General features: G+C 39.4%; 1 protein-coding gene across 1 annotated transcript in view; it reads left to right on the top strand.

The window, feature by feature from the left end:
• TET1 (tet methylcytosine dioxygenase 1) overlaps positions 1–22,883 on the top strand; it is a 191,937-nt gene that overhangs the window by 63,013 nt on the left and 106,041 nt on the right. The window contains exon 3 of the mRNA XM_044659198.1: positions 232–285. Coding sequence (XP_044515133.1) covers positions 232–285 — 54 coding nt within the window. The remainder of the gene's footprint in view (positions 1–231; positions 286–22,883) is intronic.

The raw sequence follows: 22,883 nt of genomic DNA, 5'->3' as shown, positions 1-22,883 counted from the left end.
GGAGGATGGGGGGAGGGGAGGGTGGGCTGCCCGCCCGCCGGCTTCTGGGGGAAGGCTGCAAGTGGAACGTTTGCACCGCGGTTGTTTTTTGTAAGTTCCGCCCATCCAACGTGTTTGCGGCTTGAACGATACAAAGAGTTTTGCGGGGCAGTTGTCATTAATTGGAAAGGGGCACTCTTCTCCCTCTCTCGCTCGCCAGACGAGGCTCATTATGCAATCTGATTTTTTTAGGTTATAAAGGAAAACAAGAGACCCCAGAGGGAAAAGAAGCCCAAAGTTTTCAAGGTAACCGGTTACTGATTTTATCATAATTGCTTTTCCACCTTGATAGAGTATTTTTCTTATCATTTGGAATAAAGGTTGCAGCTAATTGCAAGCGTTGCATTCCCTGATTTTTTTTTTTATTATTATTCGCTAAATCAATTTGTAAAAAGCCTGAAGTATTCCTCCTCTTCTCGACGTGGTAGTGCTGCCCGAGGCACACGCTGGTGTCCTTTATTTCCAGTGGTGCACTGGGCTATGGAATGGAAAGTTTATTTACCCAGCACGGCCAAAGAGATACATTTTTTGGGCCACCGTGAATTTTGATAGTCGTGTTCAGTTCCCTCGGTGCGGATTTAAGCCTTCTGGGCACTCCTTAAAGTAGACAGCAATGACTTTGCTGTGGGAATTAAATGTCAAGGAGATATAATCGAAAGTTCTATTATAAACACAATGTGACTTTCCTAGTAAATAGTTCCTTTGCTTGTTTCAATTCAAGTTACGACTTGTAGCAAAAGTATATCTGTTTAACCTTGTCTGCTCCTAGTCTTTAGTTTTGATAACTATTCGTGGAATTGTGGGAATATGTAGACCTCTTAAATTTTCCAGCGAAATGGTTAATGCCTGGTTAGTGGTAGCTTAATTCTCATTAATTGATTATGGCGTTTGAAAGGGTTAATATAAACCGCAGCTTTTACCAGGCACTATTAAAAACAGGTTCCAGGGTATACTCTTTTATAAGCTAGATTCAGTATAAGCCTATTTATGTTTATTTTTAAAGGCTACAAATGACTGCAGAGTGAGAACAGGTAGAGTGTTATAAAGATGACCAGTCTGAGCAAACATCCTTAAGTAATTAAAGAGACAATGTTGTAACAAAACTACTGGGCCAAAAGCAAACAAACTGTATTTGTAATTGTTTCCCTTCCCTCCACGGTTACAACGGTTCACCACTAGATAACATTTTTTTGGAAAGGTTGAAATAAAAATTGACAGCTTGAACAAGATGCCATTGTGATTGTTGCAAAAAAAAATCGTGTCTTTTATGTTTTATGAACTGTAGATAAGTGATACAAAATATTCAAGAGAAGGCTGATAATAAGTTTTTTGAGGGATGGGTGGCTGGAGCTGACTCAAGGAAAAGCCTCCCTTTGAATTTTAACTGTCTTTCTAATTTAGCCAATCTCTTTGGGGCCTAGGTACATGTAGAACTAGACTGGACATTCCTAACAACTTAATAAGATTATTTTTAAGAATCATCCCCTAAATTTCATTCCTATCCCCAAGATCCTTAGTGCTTCCGAAGCAGTGTTCCTGTGCTCACTATTTCCATCTCTGACCAAATAATCAGACCACTGACTCATCCCACTGAGGTCTGGGCCTTCTGCTTAGCTATTTGTGGTCCTGTGGGATCTAGACTGTAATTCAGATGGTCAGTCTATTTAATGACCACAGAAAATTACTTCTCTCCTCTCCCTCTCTTCCCTCCCTCCCTTGTTCTCTCCTCTCCTCTTCCCTCCATGTTAGCATAGAGATATAAACAAATTTGACACAGAGGAGAGAGAGAGACTATTGGTCATTAAACAGACTGAGGTAATAGATAGATATACAAGGCATTTAATGATAAAATGAGTGCACTTAATGGGGGAGAGGATGGAAGGTTTAAATTTGCTTTGAAAATCACCACAACCTAGGAGAGAAAAATCACCACTACCCCATTTGCCTAGGCCAGAAGAGGACTTATGCCAGGGGCAGTTTTATATTATCACCTTATAATAACTAACCACATTGCTGGGCATGTGATTGGTGTTCAATAATACTGCTTTGTTGATGATATGTTAATGTTCTTTCTCTAAATATATATTTAGATATACATTTATAAGTATACATATAAATGTATACTTATATGAATACATACACACATTTGTATGTGTAGTCACACAGTGTGGTTAGGTATTTTAATGAATAAAATTACTCCTGCATAAATTCTCTCTTGGTCTAGCTAAGCAGAGTATTGATAATTTTCAAAGCAGATTTAGACCACCTACATTCTCCCTTCTTTCCATTAAGTAGTATAGTTCTGCTCTTAAAAATACAATCTGAAAAAAAAATGGGGGCGGCTGGGTGGTTCAGTGGTTTGAGAGCCAGGCCTAGAGACAGGAGGTCCTCGGTTCAAATCTGGCTTCAGTCACTTCCCAGTTGTGGGATCCTGGGCAAGTCCTAGGTTTAAATCTGGCCTCAGACACTGCCTAGTTGTGTGACCCTGGGCAAGTCAAGTAACCCCTATTGCCTAGCCCTTACTACCTTCTGTTTTGGAACTAATACACAGTATTGATTCTAAGATGAAAGGTAAGGGGTTAAACAAACAAACAAAAACCATTTGAATGTCTTTACCCTTTCTCTTTACCCTTTCTATAATGAACATTCATTTCATAAAATCAGAAGTTGAGAACTTTCCCCTATCTTCTCTTACCAAGTTGCTATATTTTTAAAAAGCACAAAGTTATATAGAAAAAAGGATAACACATCACGTTGCACAGATGTGCAGGCCTACTACAAATGAAGGTTATTCCATCTTACTGTTTTGGAAGAGATTCATCTTTATGTGGATTTCATTAGACTTCATGCATCTTGTCTTCTGAACAGAAGCTTCAGAATCAACAGACAGTGCCTTGCTTTTTGAATGGACAGACTTGCAGCTGTGTATAGGGCTTTGGGGCAAAGTGCTTCTTCCCAGCCCTTGGTTGTAATAAGCAGTCATATGAGGTCTGCCACAATAAGCCATATTCAATTCTGGTGCCTCAACTTTTCAGCTGAATAATTAGTGGCTATTAGAGGAATGTACTGAAATTTCCTGAAAGGAGTCAAGGAAGTCAGGATACTATTGGCATTTAAAAACATTTTCTTTCCATTGAGTTAGGATTGTTTTGCTTTGACCAGAAGGAAGCAATTTATACATGTACCATATGATGTATATAAAGGTACATGTGCCATATTTATACATACCATGCTTATACATATTTTATATAATGTATATCAATTTAAGGAAATGTATAGTTTATATCAGTGATTCCCAAAGTGGGTGCCACCGCCCCCTGGTGGGTGCTGCAGCCATCCAGGAGAATGGTGATGGCCACAGGTGCATTTATCTTTCCTATTCATTGCTATTAAAATGAAAAAAAATTGATTTCCAGGGGGCTAAGTAATATTTTTTCTGGAAAGGGGGCGGGAGGCCAAAAAAGTTTGGGAACCACTGGTTTATATGATTGAATCTATAATTTGAGGAACACCTTTTAAATTAAAGTTTCTAGGGCTAGGACTTGGGTGAGAAGGGGAGGAATCTTCCTTGCTGCCAACTTCGAGGGAAAGGGTAAGAGAGTACCAGGTTGTAGATTAATGTATCACCTTTTATAATTACCTCCTTTTGTTCTGAGGCCCCATACTGAAGAGCAGTCCTTAGCTTAGATCTTTGCTTCTCCTCATCTCTCTTGGGAAGACCCTGTACTTGCATGATCCTCTGCTTCCTCTTATTTGTCAGAGGATTGGTGGGTGTAGAAGTAAGAGCCTGACCCAAGTATTTTTTGTGGATGCCTTCAAGTTGGAAGCATGATCAGGAAATTGCCCTGTCTGATTTAGTTTGGGCTTGAGGGCCTGAGGACTATCCAACTATCTGTTGGAACTATAGTACATCAAACATTCAACTGGCATCATAATATTGAGATATATGGTCAGACCTCCTCTGCTCTCACTCCTCTCCTTTATTTATTTGTTTGTTTTATAAGCCCTTAACTTCTGTGCATTGGCTCCTAGGTGGAAGAGCGGTAAGGGTGGGCAATGGGGGTCAAGTGACTTGCCCAGGGTCACACAGCTGGGAAGTGTCTGAGGCCGGATTTGAACCCAGGACCTCCCGTCTCTAGGCCTGACTCTCCATCCACTGAGCTACCCAGCTGCCCCCTCACCTCTCTTTTTTAAAACAAAGAAACGAAACTGTTAGTTTGATGTTTTGACAAGATACAAACATTCAAGCAATGTGAATAGCAAGAGATTAAAAAGTCTGGTTGGTTCATTGAGGAGAAAATTTTACCCTTGTTGAGACTTTTCCCGATGTCCCCAGTCATCATCCATCAAAAGCATTTCAGTATCTACCTGGGGGTTGGGTGAGAGAGTGTTGAAGGCTCTTGAACTATCCATGGCCATGATTGTGAGGTTCATGTCCTCCTACTAGCAAGTCAATAGGGTCAGTTTCATGAATGTTATTATTAATTTATTGAGTGTATTTCATTGAGCCTTGATTGAATAGAGATGAGTATTTTTTGCCTCTGGATATTTATGATGGATATTCGTTTTGTATCATTGGGCTTTTTGCAGTATATGAGTGTATTAGTATCTCCTCTTTTGTCAACTTAGGCCTATTGCCTTGGTAGTTGACGATTTCTTTTTTTACGGAAAATGCTTCAGTAGTTGGAGTGACTTTACTCTGGTAGTTTAGGGTTGGGGAATCTACTTCCATCATTCCCCTCCCGTGGTATTTACAGGTAAGCCTATCTACTATATAATTGCAGAGGCAGTATAGTGGTCAAAATAGTATTGGCCCAGGAATCGGGAAAGCTGGGTAATAGCTCTATAGATAACCTGCTATTTATGGCCATTGAACAAGCAAGCTTGAGCCCTGGACCTTAGTTTCCTCATCAGTCAAATGAGACCGTTGTCCCAGGTGTTTTCTAGGCCTTTTCTTGTTCCACAATGCTGCTGCTATGCATTTTCTTACCAAGAAAATGCTATGGACATAGTTAGGGCATTTACTTGTTCAACATGAACAGTTACTTGTTCATGCTCAGAGCAGACCTCTTTCTTTTCCCCTCCTGGACAGATCTAGTTTACAAAGCATGGATCTGATGTAAAAATATAATTTCAAGCTAGCAATTCTACACCTACCAAAAACTCTGAAACAAAACTCTTGGGTAATCATTCCAAAATCTTACAGACAAATATCTAATACAGAAAAAACATTCATCTCATGATCTTTCTGCTAGATTCTGCATGAATTATAATCATCCAAGTTCCCTTCCCTGGTGGAGATCCTGCAAGAAGGGGACCCATGGAGTTCCCATGCTTCAAGCAGCAATGCTATGCCATGCTAAATGAATATTATGCTTTTCTCCATGTATTTCGTGACTATTGTTCCTAATAGGAGGATTGAGCTGTAGACAGTTCTGAGGATGAAAGAGAAAGGAACTCTCCTTTGACTGGTTGAACTTAAGTAATTGGCAAGGTTAAAACAATGAAGCTACTTGTCTTTTGTTGTTTTTTTTTAATCCTCTAGTTAAATGTTACTATTTTGTAACCAAATAGTCATCCTGAGATTTCTTGGGATATCATTAGGTTTTTAGGTCTGAAGGCTGCCTCTCTTAACTCTGGTTATAATGTCGCCTTCTATGACCTTTAACACCATTGGTTTTTTTCAAAGAACCAAAAATGAACAAATGTTTCTTCTTTAAAAAAAAAAAAAAGCTGTTAAAGTATCTGACTGCTTTTTAATGAACTTGGATTGATTTGACCTTTGACCATTTCCAAGTTGTGATTGATGTTAGTCGGGAATGGCTTATGCAGCACAACTGATGTTTGTAATTTGGGTCTTTGGTTTGTTTATTTTGCTTTGTATAAGATGACAGAAAATCTTCAGGACTTAAATTTGTTCCAAGTGGCCTTATTCAGAAGGAAAAAGATAGTAACTTGTGCTGTTAGTTATTATTAGATCCTGCCAAAGACCACCTCTGCTTTTGTTTTTAAACTTCATGTAAACACTGAGTCTTTTTTCAATTAAAAAAAAAGAATAAAAGCACATATTTGAGTCACTTTTTTTTTTTAAATTGCTTTATAAAGTACAGTTGAATAAATAGGATACCTTGGTCTTCTATATTTAAAGTGTGGCATCAAATGAACCAAAACCTACAACAGAGTGGAGACAGGTTCATATTCCACTCGTGTACCCCTTCAAGCTTCTAAATTAAACTCTTGGACATTTATTCCTTTTTGTTTTTAACCATTACCTTCTGCCTTAGAATGGATACTAGATAGTGGTTCCAAGGCAGAAGACTGGTAAGGGCTAGGCAATGGGGGTTAAGTGACTTACCCAAGGTCACCCAGCTAGGAAGCATCTAAATCTACAGTTGAATTCATAACCTCCCATCTGCTGAGTCACCTGACTACCACAAAAGATCACTTCAAAAAATAAGAAACAACCAAAAAAAACCTTTTTTTCCCCCCCCTGTTCTAGTATTAATTCTAAGTCAGAATAGCAGTATAAGAGTTAGGCGATCTGGGTTAAGGGACTTGCCCAGGATCACATAGTTGGGAAGTGTCTGAGGCCAGATTTGAACCCAGGTCCTCCTGAATTTAGGTCTGGCACTCTGTCCACTGTGCTACTTGGCTGCTCCCATTCCTTTTTTATAGTATCTTATCCCTGTTATGAAATCATGCATTTGGATAGAGAGTGTTTGACTTTTATTCCAAGCTTGCCTTCTTTTGTTGTTCTCTGGCTTATTTGTGTGTATTGTCTCCCGGACCCTGCAGCATCACACCAGGCTTTTCTAACCTTCCATATGTCCCAAAGTCTCTCCAAGCTCATGAGACCCCTTCCTCTATTTGGCATCTTTGTATACCTTACACTTCCACATATTCTGTGATCCAATGACCCTGCTCCTCCATCCGAGTTATTATATATAACTTGCTGTTCTTTACATATGATACTCCATCTCTAGATCTCTAGTGTTTTCATTGTCCATCTCCATACCTGGACCACTCTTCCTCCTTGGCTTCCTCTCCTCATTTCCCTGGCTTGCTTCAAGTCTAAGCTTAAGCCCCACCTTCTGCAAGAAGCCTCTACTAGTCCTTCATTTTAGTTCCTTCTATCTGTTGACTAAATCAAATTTATCCTGTGTGTATCTTGTTTGTACGGAGTTGTTTGCATGCTGTCTCCTTAAGGACCTGTGGCTTGCCTATCTTTGTGTCTCCACTGTTTACTTAGCCCAGTATCTAGTAGGCACTTAATAAATGTTGGCTAACTAAGCATTATTTGCTTTTCTTGCCTGTGTAAAGTTAGGGGATTATTGAAAAACTAACACATTGTCCATGTTTGAATTGTGTTGTCCTCTAGCTAAGTTCATGTTCACACATGTATACACAATGTTGTGCATGTGGGCTGACTTTGGAGTCCCTCTGGTCAAAGATTTCCAAACCACCTTGCCAGAAGGAATGAATCTTGGAAATTTTTTTTTTAGGTACTTAATTTTTAGGTACTTAAACTTTCACATTAGAAAGGTTTGAGGTTGTTTTTTTTAAGTACTTAAACTTTCATATAGAAAGGCTTGAGGTTGTTGAGAAGTTTTCATTTGAAGTAATAGTGATATCCCAATTCCATTTGTCTAGTTTTACTTCTTATCTTGTTTTATTGTTTACATTCATGTTCAACTCTTTGTGACCCCATTTGGGGTTTTCTTGGTAAAGATAGTGTTTTGCCATTTCCTTTCATTTTATAGTTGAGCAACTAAGGCAAAGAGGACTAAGTGGCTTGCCCAGGGTTATACGGCTAGTAAGTGTCTGAAGCCAAATTTGAACTCAGGAAGATGAGTCTTCCTGACACCTGCAGGCTGTATTTTTTTCCCTTACATTGTAATATCTTTTGTTGTTGGTGGTTTTGTACATCTATGAAGAGTCAATATCATTAAAATAGATTATCCCTTGTTAAAAAAGCTCCGCGATATAATTTCAGTGTAAATTACATCAGATCCTGTATGTTCTGTCAAATATTATATGATATTAATTACTATTTCCATTGATGCTTCCATTCTATCTATTTTCAGTTCTACCTGAACTCTCCCAGGTTCAAACTCAGTTCATTTTGCTTTTATTACTTTGTCAGTATTAGTTCAATCCCTGATTGTTTAAAATGCCCTCCAAAAGCAACATCTTTAGATTTGGAGCATTATCAGAGTCCACGCTAGACTGTAAGCTACTTGAGGCCAGGAAATGTGACTTCTACATTTTTGTCTTCCTGACAGGAACTACCATAGTAAGAGTTTAATAGCTAGTTAGTGAACATGTAACTATCAGAAGCCGAGTTTGATCGGTTATGTCATTAAAACTGGGTAGAACTTGTAACTATAATAGGCAGTCTTCAGTTCAAATCAGATATGCTGTGATGGGTCTGTGATCAGTCTTCAGAATGGGTATTCTCTTCCTTGGTGCAGTTCTACATTTTAAAAAAAAGTTATATCATTTTTGTGCGGTGTATAAGACATGATATATTAGCGCCAAATACTGTGCCCACTGCAGCCTTCTTTTAACTCAGTGTAATACTGATGGGAAGTAGTAGAGGCAGGCTGGTACACATGATGTGCCTCTTTTAAAATGAATTTCAGGTTGAAGTCCTGATCTTAGATTGAATAATGAATTCATTTATTTGGAACATTTCTGCAGTGGTCCCTGCTTCATGCTGAGTGCTCAGGGTCCTTTTTGGAGAAACACACAAATGACACACAGACCTTAAGTTCCTATTTAGATAACTTCACAGTTGGGATGGGTGGATTGGAAAGATGTGGAAGATGAGTAAACTGAAAGGCGAAAGTAATCCTTCCCACCATCTGTAACCAGCATGGGACAGAACACAGAACAAATACTGACTCCCTCTCAGACACTAATTTAAAGTCATGGCTACTTGTGACATCAGTGAAGTCACTATAAGGAGCTTTGGCAAAAATCACATTGTCTTTAAAATTCTCTCTGCCTCTGTCTCTGTCTCTCTCCCTCTCCCCCTCCACTTCTCCGTCTCCCTCTCCTTTCTCCCAACTTCTTATCCTAGTAACAGCTCTAAGATGGGTAACAACTAGACCAGTGATGGTGAATCTATGGCACGTGTGCCAAAGAAGGCATGCAGAGCCCTCTGTGGGCATGCCTGCAGTCACCCACCAGAGTTTGTTATTAGAAAGCCAGAGGGGCTCAGGGTGGAGCTGTTCCCCTTCCCCTCTCCATGTGCCTGAGGACATTCCTCACTTCCCCCATCCCTCTGCCCAGCAACCCAGTGGGAGCTCTTCCTCTCTCTTCTGTCTGGGGTAAGGTGGGGAGGACTTGGGGTGGGGTGGGGGGAGGTGCATAGCACTTGGTCTGGTGGGTGGGATGGGGTGGGGCCCAGCATTCTATCTCTAAAAGGTTTGCCATCACTGGACTAGGCAAACAGAGTTAAGTAACTTGCCCAGGGTCACAGATCTAGGAAGTGTCTGAGGCCTTATTTGAACATGGGCCCTCCCAAATCCAGATCTCCTGCTCTAGACATTGTGTCACTTAGCTGCTCCTAAAGATTATTATTTTTTTTAACCCTTACTTAGAATCAATGCTGTGTATTGGTTCCAAGGCAGAAGAGAGAGGTAAGGGCTAGGCAATGGGGGTTAAGTGACTTGCCCAGGGTTACATGGTTAAGAAGTGTCTGAGGTCAGATTTGAACCCAGGACTTCCCAGCTCCAGGACTGACTCTCTAAAGATTATCTTTTGATGCAAAAATATGTTAATTTTTTTAAATCCCCAAATAATTTTAACCTTGCTTCCCTTGTGCTTTTATGCCTGTCACTTTAAATCAACAATAGAGACTTTCAACAGTCCAGTAAGAAACTTGTTAGGGGATTTGATTGTGATTTGAATGATATTTAGCTGTTATTCACAGCTTAAGACACCTGATGTTTGAAAGACAGAGCTCCTCACAAAAAATTCCCTCAATGAATTGAGTTTGTGCTGTCCCCTGGCTTTATGTAAACTTGTTTATGAGATCTGCCACATCACAATAGTTCGATTTCTTTTCTTTATTCCTTTAAGAAACATTGTATGACAACATATAAAGGTGCTGAAGATATACCTCTGTATCTTTCAGTAAAACTATAAGCTATTGTGAAATCTATTATTCAGTTTATATTTACGTGACAACTTTTTACCTGAATTTAAGTCGAGGACAGATTTCATCCTGGCACGTGCCTTTCTTTACTTTCTATTATAGGAAAATGGGAGGGTAAAAAGCCAACATTTACACAGAACTTCTAAGATTTGCAACATTATAGCTAGCTAGCCTTAAATGATCCTAACAGAAGCTCTGGGGTGTAGATATGTCCTATTTATTAGAAAATGTAGAGCCAGATGTATTGTCTATGTGTTTGTAATCTGCTTAGTGCTGCCACTTGAAAATGTTTGCTGCCTTTACTTCATCTGGCTTTATCCTTTAATATCCTATCTTAAATTCACTAAATCATCTTGCATCCTTTCAAATGTCTTAGTTACACATTTTAAATGAATAAAAATCAATCATTAATAAAGCTTTCAAGTGATAAATGATGGCAAAGTCTTTTTTTTTTCCTCAAACCCTTACCTTCCATCTTAGAATCAATACTCTGTATTGGTTCCAAGGCAGAAGAGAGGTAACGACTGGGGATTTAGTTACTTGCCCAGGGTCACACAGCTAGGAAATGTCTGAGGCCAGATATGAACCCAGGACCTCCCTGTCTTTATATCTGACTCTCAATCCACTGAGCCACCTACCTGCCCCGATGGCAAAATCTTAAATGTTGCTTTAAATATTGTTTTATGTTGAAGCCACTTAAAGATTCTAGAACATTCAGAAGTCTACTTGTTAGTTTGTTGGAAAAACTAGAACTTATGGTCAGTAATTTTTCTAAAAAAGTCAGATGTTGGGGAAGTTGAGGATAATCAGGTTAGACTATGAAATATTTAGAAAACACGAGAAGTGTCTATCCTGCCTCACCTTCCCTTGCCAGATCTATTTTTCCACCTTATTTTGACCATTTCATACCTCAGAGGAAAATGAGGAGACTCAGAGACCCTGTTTTCCAGAGAATTTTATAACATTCTGTTCCTTCACCTCTTTATTTTTTAAAATAAAATTTTTAAAATTTTTAAAAATTAAAAAAAAATTTTTAATTGTCTTTAAAAGATGGGGAAAAAACTGTACTACCTTGTATCAATGGCTTCTAAAGAGTAGTAGAGGGAGCAGCTGGGTAGCTTAGTGGATTGAGAGCCAGACCTAGAGATGGGAGGTCTTAGTTCAAATCTGACCTTAGACACTTCCTAGCTGTGTGACTGTGGGCAAGTCACTTAAACCCTCATTGCCTAGCCCTTACTGCTCTTCTGCCTGATTGTTAGATGGAAGGCAAGGGTTTTGTTTTTGTTTTTAAAGAGTAGGAGAGAAATTTGGTGAAATGGATTAGGCAGTTAGCTAAGATCTCTGAGGGCTGAGGACCTGGGATGGTAGCTGAAATTGTCTCCTGCACTGCCCACTTATTAATTATGGAGGAGGCGATGGAGAGCCATGCAAGAGGGAATTGTATTTTAGGCAAGAGGGATGTCGTAAGACTCTTGTTGCACCTTTGCCTTTAAAATAATAATTAATTTAAAGGTCTCGAATATTGACTCAGGAATTTAGGCTCCCTCATGGGTTCTAATGCTTCAGTTATTTTTAAACATCTGGAGACAGTACTTTTCGTAGTGAAACTAGGAGCCTGAGCTTATTTTTTTTTTTTTCCAACTTCACGGTGCTCGCCTTGCATAACTGGGACATAGAACTACAGCTACTTCTGGAAAAAACACAGAAGCTGTTTTTAGTCCTAGCAACAAAAGCAAGGAACAGCAATGGCCACGTTGTATCTTACTTAAATAGAATGGGGCAGAATTTTGCAGTCTCTTGATCTGGATAATCTCTAGTTTATTGTTGGACATTAAGCAGCATTATCCAGTAGGGACTAACCATAAGAAAAAGGATTTAGACCTTATGAGGCTTCTGTGACCTACAGATTCCATCTAAATTTAAAATAATTAGTACCTCTAATGACATCTTTCTTATTTTTTTTTTTAACTTTCACCTCTGAAGTTTAGGCTTAAGAACTAATTGGGCATGAGATTTCCCAGCTAATTGAGGTGAGGTCTCTCTTGATGGGTGAAGAAAGAATGTCATTGGTGACATTTCTCTATGTAGTCTTAGCCCTGTTGCCTGGCCTGCATATTTCCACTTCCCTTTTGCCTCATAGAATCCCTGGCTTCTTTCGAAGCTCAATTTAAGTATCTCTTCCTATATAAGACATGTCCTGATCTCCCCATTTGCTAATATCCCCACCATCTTCATTATCTGGTCATTTTATTCCTCATCAGAATGTAAGTATGCACCTTTGAGAGTAGTAGTTTTATTTTTTTCTTTTCTTTCTTTCTTTTTTTTTTTTTTTAACCCTTAGCTTCTGTGTATTGGCTTCTTGGTGGAAGAGTGGTAAGGGTGGGCAATGGGGGTCAAGTGACTTGCCCAGGGTCACACAGCTGGGAAATGTCTGAGGCCAGATTTGAACCTAGGACCTCCCATCTCTAGGCCTGACTCTCAATCCACTGAGCTACCCAGCTGCCCCTACTAGTTTTATTTTTGTACGCCTAAAGGCCTATCCTTGCACTTGTTCCCCAGGACTTAATAAATGCCTCTGGAATGAATGAAAAAAAAGAAGGAAAGTGGGAAGGAAGTAGTATACACTGGCCAGATAAAATTGCTAATAGAGTGGACTTGCCTCTTTCAGCCCTGTTTCTTCCATATTTCCTTCATACACTGAATATCATCTGTCTTTTTTTTTAAATAAAAAACAGTATCTCTTTTATTTAAGAAAGCATACAAACTGAGGATCAAAAAAAGGAGTCCCTAATTCTAAGGGATCTCTCTAATGACCTGCAATCCTCTATATCCCTCCCAAGAGGGAGCCTTCTGTGTTTTCGGGCTAACTTAACTCCCTGTTTCTATCTAGGTATCCCCCAAACTGACTAAGCTAACTACCTATGACCCTCAGGAGTTGATTTGATTTATTCCCCAAAAGCTGTCTCAGAAAAACCGTTATGAATGAACTCCAACAACTAAGTTCACCCCATTGGGTCTGAGCCCTGAGGTAAAACCTCAAAGCTGATCTGACAGGAAATTTTAGATAAAACCTTCTGATAAGCACAGCAGGTATGGTCACATCCTTTTCTAGATCTTTCCTAGTTAAATAGAGTAACTCCTAATATGTCATCTGTCTTGAAAGACTTTTTCCTTAGAAATTTTAGTGTGACAAATTTTTCCTGCCTGAATTTATGTTCTTGTAAAAAATTTTTTTTTAAGTTGCAAATTAAATCTGTGTATTGTGGGATGGAGCCATCAATAGTTGGAATTGTTTTATTTCCTTTTTAAATAACTTCCCTGAGGTTATTCATTTCATTTTGCTTTTCCTTCTAGCATTTGTAACACTCCTCTCATTTGGTGTTATCCCCAAACACTATTAACTTGTTCTTTCCACTCTTCCAGCTCATTAGTAAAATCATTCATTGACTTCAGCGTCGAAGCTGACCCTTCTAGCAGTCTACCAGAGACCCTCTGCAATAAGACCATTTATCATTCTCCTTTGTTTACCTTAGATCAGCCAGTTTTGTACCAAGTGCATACTCCTACCCAAGCAAATTCAAACCAGTTTTGCAAGTAAAATTCCAGGAGGCTACAAACTGCCTTATTATTAATGTCCAAATGTGTAACATCTGTTGAAATGTCTTTATACCGTGAGCTTTGGGTTTTGAAAAAACCCATTAGTAGAGCTGTTGTCATCTCATTTGTTAGCAAACCTCAAAATGGCTTAGGAAGAGACAACTAAAGGATATTTGACCATATTCCAGAGCAGTTAAAATAGGGACTTGGGCAGGGGGGCAGGGAGGGGGGGTGTCTACTTCTAGCTTGCCTATTCAGAAGAGAAATTTGTTTGTTTTTTTTAATGACATGACAAAATACCCTCTGGTGTCCCCAAACCAGGAAACATCATTTTTTAGTGGTTTTGGTTTGGTCTGGTTTTTTCACTAGTTTTAAACTCGATATAGTACAGTGATTCTTGCCTTGAAGGCAAGCAGAAGATTCAAAATTCTAGCCCTACGTTGACCTTTATGGAAACTGCCCACTTGAGAATCTAATCCTGGCTGTTCTCATTTTCTTGGTTCTCTATGAGCTATTGTTGGAATGTACGCTTGCAAGCAGGGACCACTTGTTTTGGTCCTTGTAAACCCCAGAGCCGATGTTAAAACCTGCAAGTAATGTGATCTTAGTAAAAGTTGGGACTAAATTGAGTTAAATTGAGACTGACTTGTATGGTTCATCAGTAGTATTTTATCTCATTATTTCCCATTTCATGCTTTCATTCTGGTTTTCCTTTTCTATTGCTGGATTTTTCATGCTTTTAAAAGTATTTTAATTTGCACCTGAGAAGTAGAGGACTGGAAGCCCCTAAGTACTTACTTTTGACACCAGTTCATTTTTTTAATGGTTATTTTTAATTTAGAGGGGAGCAATCTAGCACCTGATAGACTTTGTCACATCTTAAACTAATATGATTAGGCTATGAATCTCTCTTCTTTATGATCTTATTTAGCTTCAAAGTGTCCTTGTAAGGAAAGCAGTTGCAAAGATCTATAGGAGATAGCAGCATAATATATCCTGACACTATGGGGGAAAGTCCTGGATTTAGAGTAGGAAGGATCTAGATTTGAGTCTGGGCTCTTCTGTTTGGTGGTTGGATGACCCTGTGCAAGGCACTTTATTTGGTCTTTCTTTTCTTTTCTCAGCTCTAAAATGAAGATAATACTGTATTTCCTGTTTCACAGGAAAGTGTGGAAATCAAGTGAGATAGAGGAATAATACATTTTGTTTCCATATAAATATGACCTATCTCTGTTGCTATTCATATCTATCTGGAGAAACCAAGACATTCAATGCCTGTTGGAAGCGGCGGTGTATACATTTGGTTAACTTCAAATTAAGACAACTTGGATGCAGAGCTTCTCTTTGACACTTAACTAACAGGGTGTCCGTGAGCAAATAACTTTTGCCTCAATTTCTTCTTCTGTAAAATGTGGATAAAAATATCTGTAGTGTCTCCCTCACAAGCTTATGGTGAGGGTTAAATAAAATAATACAGGTAGCTAGGTGGCTTAGTGGATAGAGAGGCAGGACAGGAGTCAGGATTCAGATCTGGACTCAAATACTTCCCAGCTGTGTGACTCTGGGTAAGTCACTTAACTCTATTTGCCTAGCCTTTACTGCTCTTTTACCTTGGAACTGGTACCTAATATCAATTCTAAGACAGAAGATAAGGATTAAAAAAAATTGGCCTATAAAATAACCCAAGACAAATAAAATAATTCTGGATATCTTAAAATTTAGTACAGTTTTAAGTAATTAAGGCTTAATATTTAAAGAGCACTAAGGGTCAGTGAGGTAGCACAGTGGATAGAGAGCCAGGTCTGAAGTTTGTAGGTCCTACATTCAAATCTGGTCTCAGATACTTCCTAGCTGTGTGACCTTGGGCAAGTCATGTAACCCCAATGGCCTAGTCCTTTCCATCCTTCTGCCTTGTAACTGATACTCATATTGATTTTAAGCTGGAAGGTAAAGATTTTTGGGAGGGAATACACTAAGACTTTTGGGGCATGCTATATAAAGAACTTTGCCAACTTGTCAATTCAGTATAAATGCCCATTATTGTTTTCATCATCCAGCCTAACAATGATGGGCAGCAGAGTGGAGCAGAGAATGAAGCATTTATTGCTATGAAATGCCAAGAGCTCTGCTAAACTCTAGAAATACGTAGAAAGGTGAAGAGACAAGCATTGCTCTTGAGGAACTGTCAGTCTAATGGGGAAGACAGCATGTAAACACTGTGCCAGCAAGCCCAAAACAGGATAATCTGGAGATAATCAACAGAGAGGAAGATTTGCAGCCTTGAAATGGAGATGAGAATTCAATTCCTGCCTCCACTATGTGCTCCTCCTATGAACCTGAGTGAGTCACGTAGCCTCAGGTTGCTCCTAGGCTACTCTCTAGGACAGTATTTTGTAAGGAGTTGTGCTGCCTGGATTACTTAGAGCAGTGATGGGCAAACTTTTTAAAGAGGGGCCAAAGGAAAGGAAATACTCAACTGTCAGTCTGTTTCTAAGGCAACTCTTTCATTGTATTGTATCCTACTCACTGTATTTGTCAGATTAGGAATAATGTCGTGGGGCTGGATAGAACATTTCAGGGAGCTGCATCTGGCCCATGGGCCGTAGTTTGCCCATCACTGACTTAGACCAATGAAATCAGAGGTCCAGGCTAAAAAAACGTCAAGTCTTTTGACGCAAGCAGTTAGAAACCCTGGATTGAGACTCTCCAATCCTTAATGACTATTTTATGAATCATTTCTTTCACGAGTCTGAGTTACTTTGTAAATTGAATCTTAGTCTTTCCTGTTTTTAATTCTGTGGCCTTTAGTTAGCCTTATTGTTGTCTTTGTTAATAAGCAACCAGTATTTTTTAAGGGCCAACTATCAGCTATGAAGATAGAAAGACAAAAATGTTCTGATGGGAGGAGCTCCTATTGGACCTCGGAAGAGAAGGTAGTACTAGATACTTCTGACATGGCTGATGCATTTACTAATAATCATTGTTATCATTCAGCTAGAATCTGAAAATTGCAAGATGCTTCTTTATCCAGCAACCCTGGGAGGTGAATAGGGTAGGTTTGGGTTGGAAACAGAACCTTGAAGGACTTGGTAGCAAATGCTGGTTGGATTTTAACACAGGTCTCACCTAATTCTAAATCCAGTGCCAATTCCATTCTACAAGGTTATCGAATGCAGGTGCAGACCAGGCTACTTTATCAAGATTTTACAAAAGCTAGAAGATTAAAGTGGCAGATGCATTTTCCTAGTCTGCTTTCCCTGTGTGTAGCCAATTAATGCATTCATTTTTTAATTAAGGAAAAGCCTGACTAGGGAGTGTTTCTAAAATTAATCATTATTATAGGTCTATTTCATTTTGCTATTTGAATGGACAAGAAGTAACCTGAGTTTCTTAATTCAATCACTGTGAATATGGACAGAATACCAAGGAGACATGGGTGCAGCATGAAAATCAAATGCCTTTCCTCTAGGATCCAGGGGTTCTGGCAGGTGCTGCACTAGTCAGCCAACCAGACAGTGAGGCCAACTTGATTTCATGTGCTTTGTGTTACCATGGCATCTGGAGTCATTAATTATGCAGAAAAGTGGTGCTGAGGTCCTGAAGAGCTTGGGTCATTTTGAGATTTTCACTAGGACTGAGATGACTCCTAACATGAGCTCAGCAATCAATCAGCAAGGATTCCCGCACACCCAGTGATGTCCTTACGCTGACCTAGGTGCTTATCCTGGATTCGAGATCCAGGAAGAAGCTATTCTTGGCTTATCAAAATGAGGTCACTGCATGAATGAGCTGCAGATTGACTGGACTGATGCTCTAAAAAAAGAAAGGACAAAATGGCAGGGATTTCTGGATACAGTGAGGGAGGATCCTGGCTAGTTTCATATGTGTGGAAAGAGAAAAGCTGGAGACAGCAAAGATGTTGTTCAAAATGGTGTGTCTGTGTTTAAATAAGAGAGAAAGAGAGAGAGAGTGCATAGTTTGAAGAGTGCCTTTCAAACAACTTTTCCCAACTGATTCTACCACATGCTGTGTGGGAACCCAGGACAGGCCAAGCTTCTGGGGTGGGGGGTGGGGGTAGGGGATGATTCTAAACTGATGCGGTTGTTTACTTATTCATGTGATTTGCCAGCCAAAGCAAACAGCTCAAATGAACGTGGAGTGGGCAGTTCTCTGGATGAAACCTCCCTCTGAGAATGGTTCTTTTGTTTTTGTTACCTTCTTCCCCCCACCCAGCCTAATGTTGAGACCTTGGATGGTAGCTCAGGAACTCAGCTGGCTTTTTTGAGCTCTTTCTTTTTTCTGTTGTAAGAATCTTGTGTGTGTGTGTGTGTGTGTGTGTGTGTGTGTGTGTGTTCACATAAAATCTATGATATTGTACAAAGTTCTCGGTACCTAAGCATTCAGTTCAAAGGATGACATGGGATGCCTTCCTGGTGGTGGCAGCTCCAAGCAAGATTAAACATTCCTTTTTTCCCTTCCTTCCTAGGGAAGAAAGCTGAACAAGAGAAGAGCCCAGCATCACACAGGCTTCTACTAGGGATAGTTTATAGGTTATAACTTGATCTAATGGTACGCTAATATATGAGTGTTGTGCTCAGGTAAAGGAAGATGCTTGCTGGTGATCAGAACAAAGGGGATGATGCTGAACCGATTTGGGGCCTTATTATTAAGCCGTATCATGAAAAGAAACATGGTTAAAGCTAACAGGACACACTTTTTATTAATGCTAGCAGCTTTTTTCCTCTAAGTAGGACCTAAGGCTTTATTTTCCAACAATGAGCTCTTTGGGGATGAAAGTTCTTAATCATAATTAAAAGTTGGAGTGTGGTGAGTTAAAGTTGCAACCTGGATCATGTAATTTCTGTCTCCTATTTCCCCTAAATGAGACATTTTGGACTTAATGCCTTAATTGACACTTCTCATTTTCCTATGGCCACTCATAATGGGATAGTAAAAAAAAGAGGAAGTGCTTATCTTTTTTCAGCCCCTCAGTTATGGAAATAAGGGCTCCATTTTTTAATACCAGTATTCTTCCAGGGGTTTTGTAAGGCTATGAGGCATAGAATGCGATGGCTTCCAAAGAGCAAAAGTTGGTGGTGAATGGGAAGATTCATGTAGAGCAGTGGTTCCCAAACTTTTTTGGCCTACCACCCCCTTTCCAGAAAAAAATATTACTTAGCCCCCTGGAAATTGATTTAAAAAAATTTTTTTAACCCTTAACTTCTGTGTATTGGCTCCTAGGTGGAAGGGTGGGCAATGGGGGTCAAGTGACTTGCCCAGGGTCACACAGCTGGGAAGTGTCTGAGGCTGGATTTGAACCTAGGACCTCTGGTCTCTAGGTTTTTAAAAAAAATTTTAATAGCAATTAATAGGAAAGATAAATGCACCTGTGGCCATCACTGCCTCCCTGGATCCTGCAGCACCCACCAGGGGGCGATAGCGCCCACTTTGGGAATCACTAATGTAGAGTGTGTGTCTTATAAATAAAGATTTACCTAGGACAATCAGTGTAAAGGACGTCATCAGGGACTCCATCAACAAAAAGATGGGCTGGTCACATAATGACAACGAGGAATAACTTCAGATTGTATGATCCACTGGTATCTTTGCAATGTCTAGGGAACTCAAAGCCCCCTCCCTCAATGTTGAAGAAACCTCCTGTGTCTTGAACTTGGGAGGCTATAGATAGGAGGCCCACAGGAGAGGCAAGTGTGAATAGGCTGCAGTTTGTATAACACAGAAGGTATTTCCAAATAGATGAGATCCCAGATAGTTTAGAATATAACTAAAAATCAAAATACTTGGTGGGGGGGAAGGTTTAGGGATATATGACATCACCTGAAGGTGATATTGAAATTTAAAAGGCCATAATTCTGCCCAAATCAATATTCTATATTGTACTATTATTCTGAGAGCAGCTTCCAGGAGAATAGTAGTGGTCCTTCATTGTGTGACCCAGTAGATAGAGCACTGGGTCTGGAACCAGGAAAATCTGAGTGCAAATCCAGTTTAAGACATTTATTAGCTGTTTGATCTTGGTCTAGCCACTTCACTTGTTTGCCTCCGTTTCCTCAATGTTAAAATGGTGATACATTTTTTTAAAATGCTTAACTTCTGTGTATTGGCTCCTAGGTGGAAGAGTGGTAAGGGTGGGCAATGGGGGTCAAGTGACTTGCCCAGGGTCACACAGCTGGGAAGTGTCTGAGGCCAGATTTGAACCTAGGACCTCCCATCTCTAGGCCTAACTCTCAATCCACTGAGTTACCCAGCTGCCCCTAAAATGGTGATAATACTAGCACCTATTCTAGAGGGATGCTGTTGTGAGGATCAAATGAGATAATATCTGTTAATTGCTTAGCATATAAAGTACCTGGCACATAGCAGGTGTAGTATAAATGCTAGTCTAAATAAATAAATATAAATGCTACCTTAATAAATAAATAAATAATAGCTAGACTCTCCTAAAGCAGGGATTCTTAACCCAAAGGGGACATGGATAGATTTCAGGGGCCTGTAAATTTGGATGGGAAGAAATTACACCTTTATTTTTGCTAAGCTAGCCTCTAACTGAAAGGTAGTCTGAGTAGGGATCAAGGCTTCGCCAGGGTTCTGAAGGGATCCATGATAGAACAAAAGAAGACTAAGTGCCCCAGCTCTGAAGTTTAAGAACATATTCCAGACTGCTTCTCAAATTCTAATAATCCATTTTATATACATCTAATGAAGTTTAGATTTAGAGCTTTGGGTTTTTCGGGTGTCTCTCTACATAAGAAACAGGCTCAGTACTTACTTAAAATATATTTTAAGTTCTTGAAGGGCAAGAATCATGCTGGGTTTTTTTTTTGTTTGTTTGTTTGTTCGTTTGTTTTAGTCTTTCCAAGTGCCTAGCAGAATGAACTTGTAGATTCACAAATGTCTCAAAGGAGAGAAGAATGTTAACTTTCACTTTAATTGATGTCTACTAATCTATTCCCCACAAACTACATTATTTCCCCTTTTTCCCCCCCTTAGAGTCCTGGAGGGAGGGAAAATACAGTGGAAAATAAAATCCAGCATTTGAGGAATCCTAGGGGTTTATGGTACTACACAACTGTGTCACGAAATGAGGTTGTAATATTTAGAATAAGTAAATATTTAATACTCTTATGCTGTTTGAACTCAGAATTAATTTCCTACTTCAAATAGAGGAATAAAAACAAATTAGTGGTTTCAGAAAGCAGTTGAACCCATTAAAAAGGGGAGCAACTAGGCGACCCAATGGATAGAGTACAGAGTCGGGAAGACAAGTTCAAATCCAGCCTCCTATGCTTACTAGCTGTATGACACTGGACAAGTCATTTAACTTGTTTTTGCCTAAGTGTCCTCATCTTTAAAATGCGGATAATTATAGCACTCACTTCAAAGGGTTGTTTTGAGGATGAAATGAGATCATAATTGTAAGTACTAAGCACTTAGTTCTAGCCCCAGAACATAGTAGGTGCTATGTAAATACTTATTCCCTTCCCATCTCTTCCTTAAACTGGATTGATTTTTCAAAAGGAAAAAAAAATGAAAGAGACATTTGTTATGAATAAATTCAGGTCAATTCCCTCAAAGTTCAGACATTGAATTCTGGGAATCCCTCGGAAATCTTCATAGGACATTTTTTCTGATTAGACCAGCATCTATTCTATGTCAAGTAGTTAATAAGATAATGACCCAGCTCTGTGACTTCAAAGCTAGAGGGGACTCTTGGATGAGGAAACTTTCTGTCCCAATTGTAAGCTGTCAGGTTCTCTACAACTTAGAGTCTTAAAGTTGCCTGGAATACTGGGAGGCTATGACTAGTCCAGATTCACGCAGCGAAGGGAATAAGCAGGTCCCATTTGTAGTTGCAGAAACTAAGGCAGACAGAGGTTAAGTTACACAGCCAGCTATGTATCAGAGGTGGGATTTGAACTTAAAGGCAGAATTTGAACCCAAGGTTTCCTGGTACCTAGGGCAGCTCTCTAGCTATCATACTATGCTATCTCAATCAGCAATATTAAGATCACAAAAGTTACTCTGCAGAACTTCTGGACAGGTGCAATTTATTTATTATTTATTATTATTGAAGTCTTGAACTAATTTGAAAAATGGACAGACAGGTTTAGTAAATGAGTTTCAACTTCTCTAGTGATATAACACAGGAGTCTGAATGACCTGAATTCAATTACAGCCACAGACTCATTAACTCTGTGATCCTGGGCAAATCATTTAATCTCTTTCAGCCTTGGTTTCCTCAACTGTAAAATGGAAATCATAATGCTTAAATTTCTGTGTGTGTGTGTGTGTGTGTGTGTGTGTGTGTGTGTGTGTATTAAACAGGGTTGCCCAAAAGTCTTAGTGCAGCTTAAATCTATTATTGTTATACATAGGATTATTATTTTTTTAGAATCTAATATTATTATTATTATTATTTTTTTTGACATTTATTAATATTCATTTTTAACATGGTTACATGATTCATGCTCCCCTTTCCCCTTCAACCCCCCACCGCGCCCCCCCCCACCCTTGGCCAAATGCGCGTTTCCACTAGTTTTGTCATGTGTCCTTGAACAAGACCAATTTCCAAATTGTTGGTAGTTGCATTGGTGTGGTAGTTTCGAGTCTACACCCTCAGTCATGTCCACCCCGACCCATGCGTTCAAGCAGTTGTTTTTCTTATATGTTTCCTCTTCTGCAGTCCTTCCTCTGAATGTGGGTAGCGTCTTTACCATAAATCCCTCAGAATTGTCCTGGGTCATTGCATTGCTGCTGGTACAGAAGTCCATTACATTCAATTTTACCACAGTATATCAGTTTCTGTGTATAGAGTTCTTCTGGCTCTGCTCCTTTCACTCTGCATCAGTTCCCGGAGGTCTCTCCAGTTCGCCTGGAACTTCTCCAGTTTATTATTCCTTTTAGCACAATAGTATTCCATCACCCGCATATACCACAGTTTGTTCAGCCATTCCCCAATTGAAGGACATCCCCTCCTTTTCCAATTTGTTGCCACCACAAAAAGCGCAGCTATGAATATTTTCGTACAAGTCTGTTTATCTATGATCTCTTTGGGGTACAAACC

The sequence above is a fragment of the Gracilinanus agilis genome, chromosome 2 (assembly GCF_016433145.1).
Source record: "Gracilinanus agilis isolate LMUSP501 chromosome 2, AgileGrace, whole genome shotgun sequence".
Taxonomy (NCBI): Eukaryota; Metazoa; Chordata; class Mammalia; order Didelphimorphia; family Didelphidae; genus Gracilinanus; species Gracilinanus agilis.
Note: the sequence above shows the minus strand (reverse complement) of the source record. Positions and strands in the feature narration are given on the sequence as shown.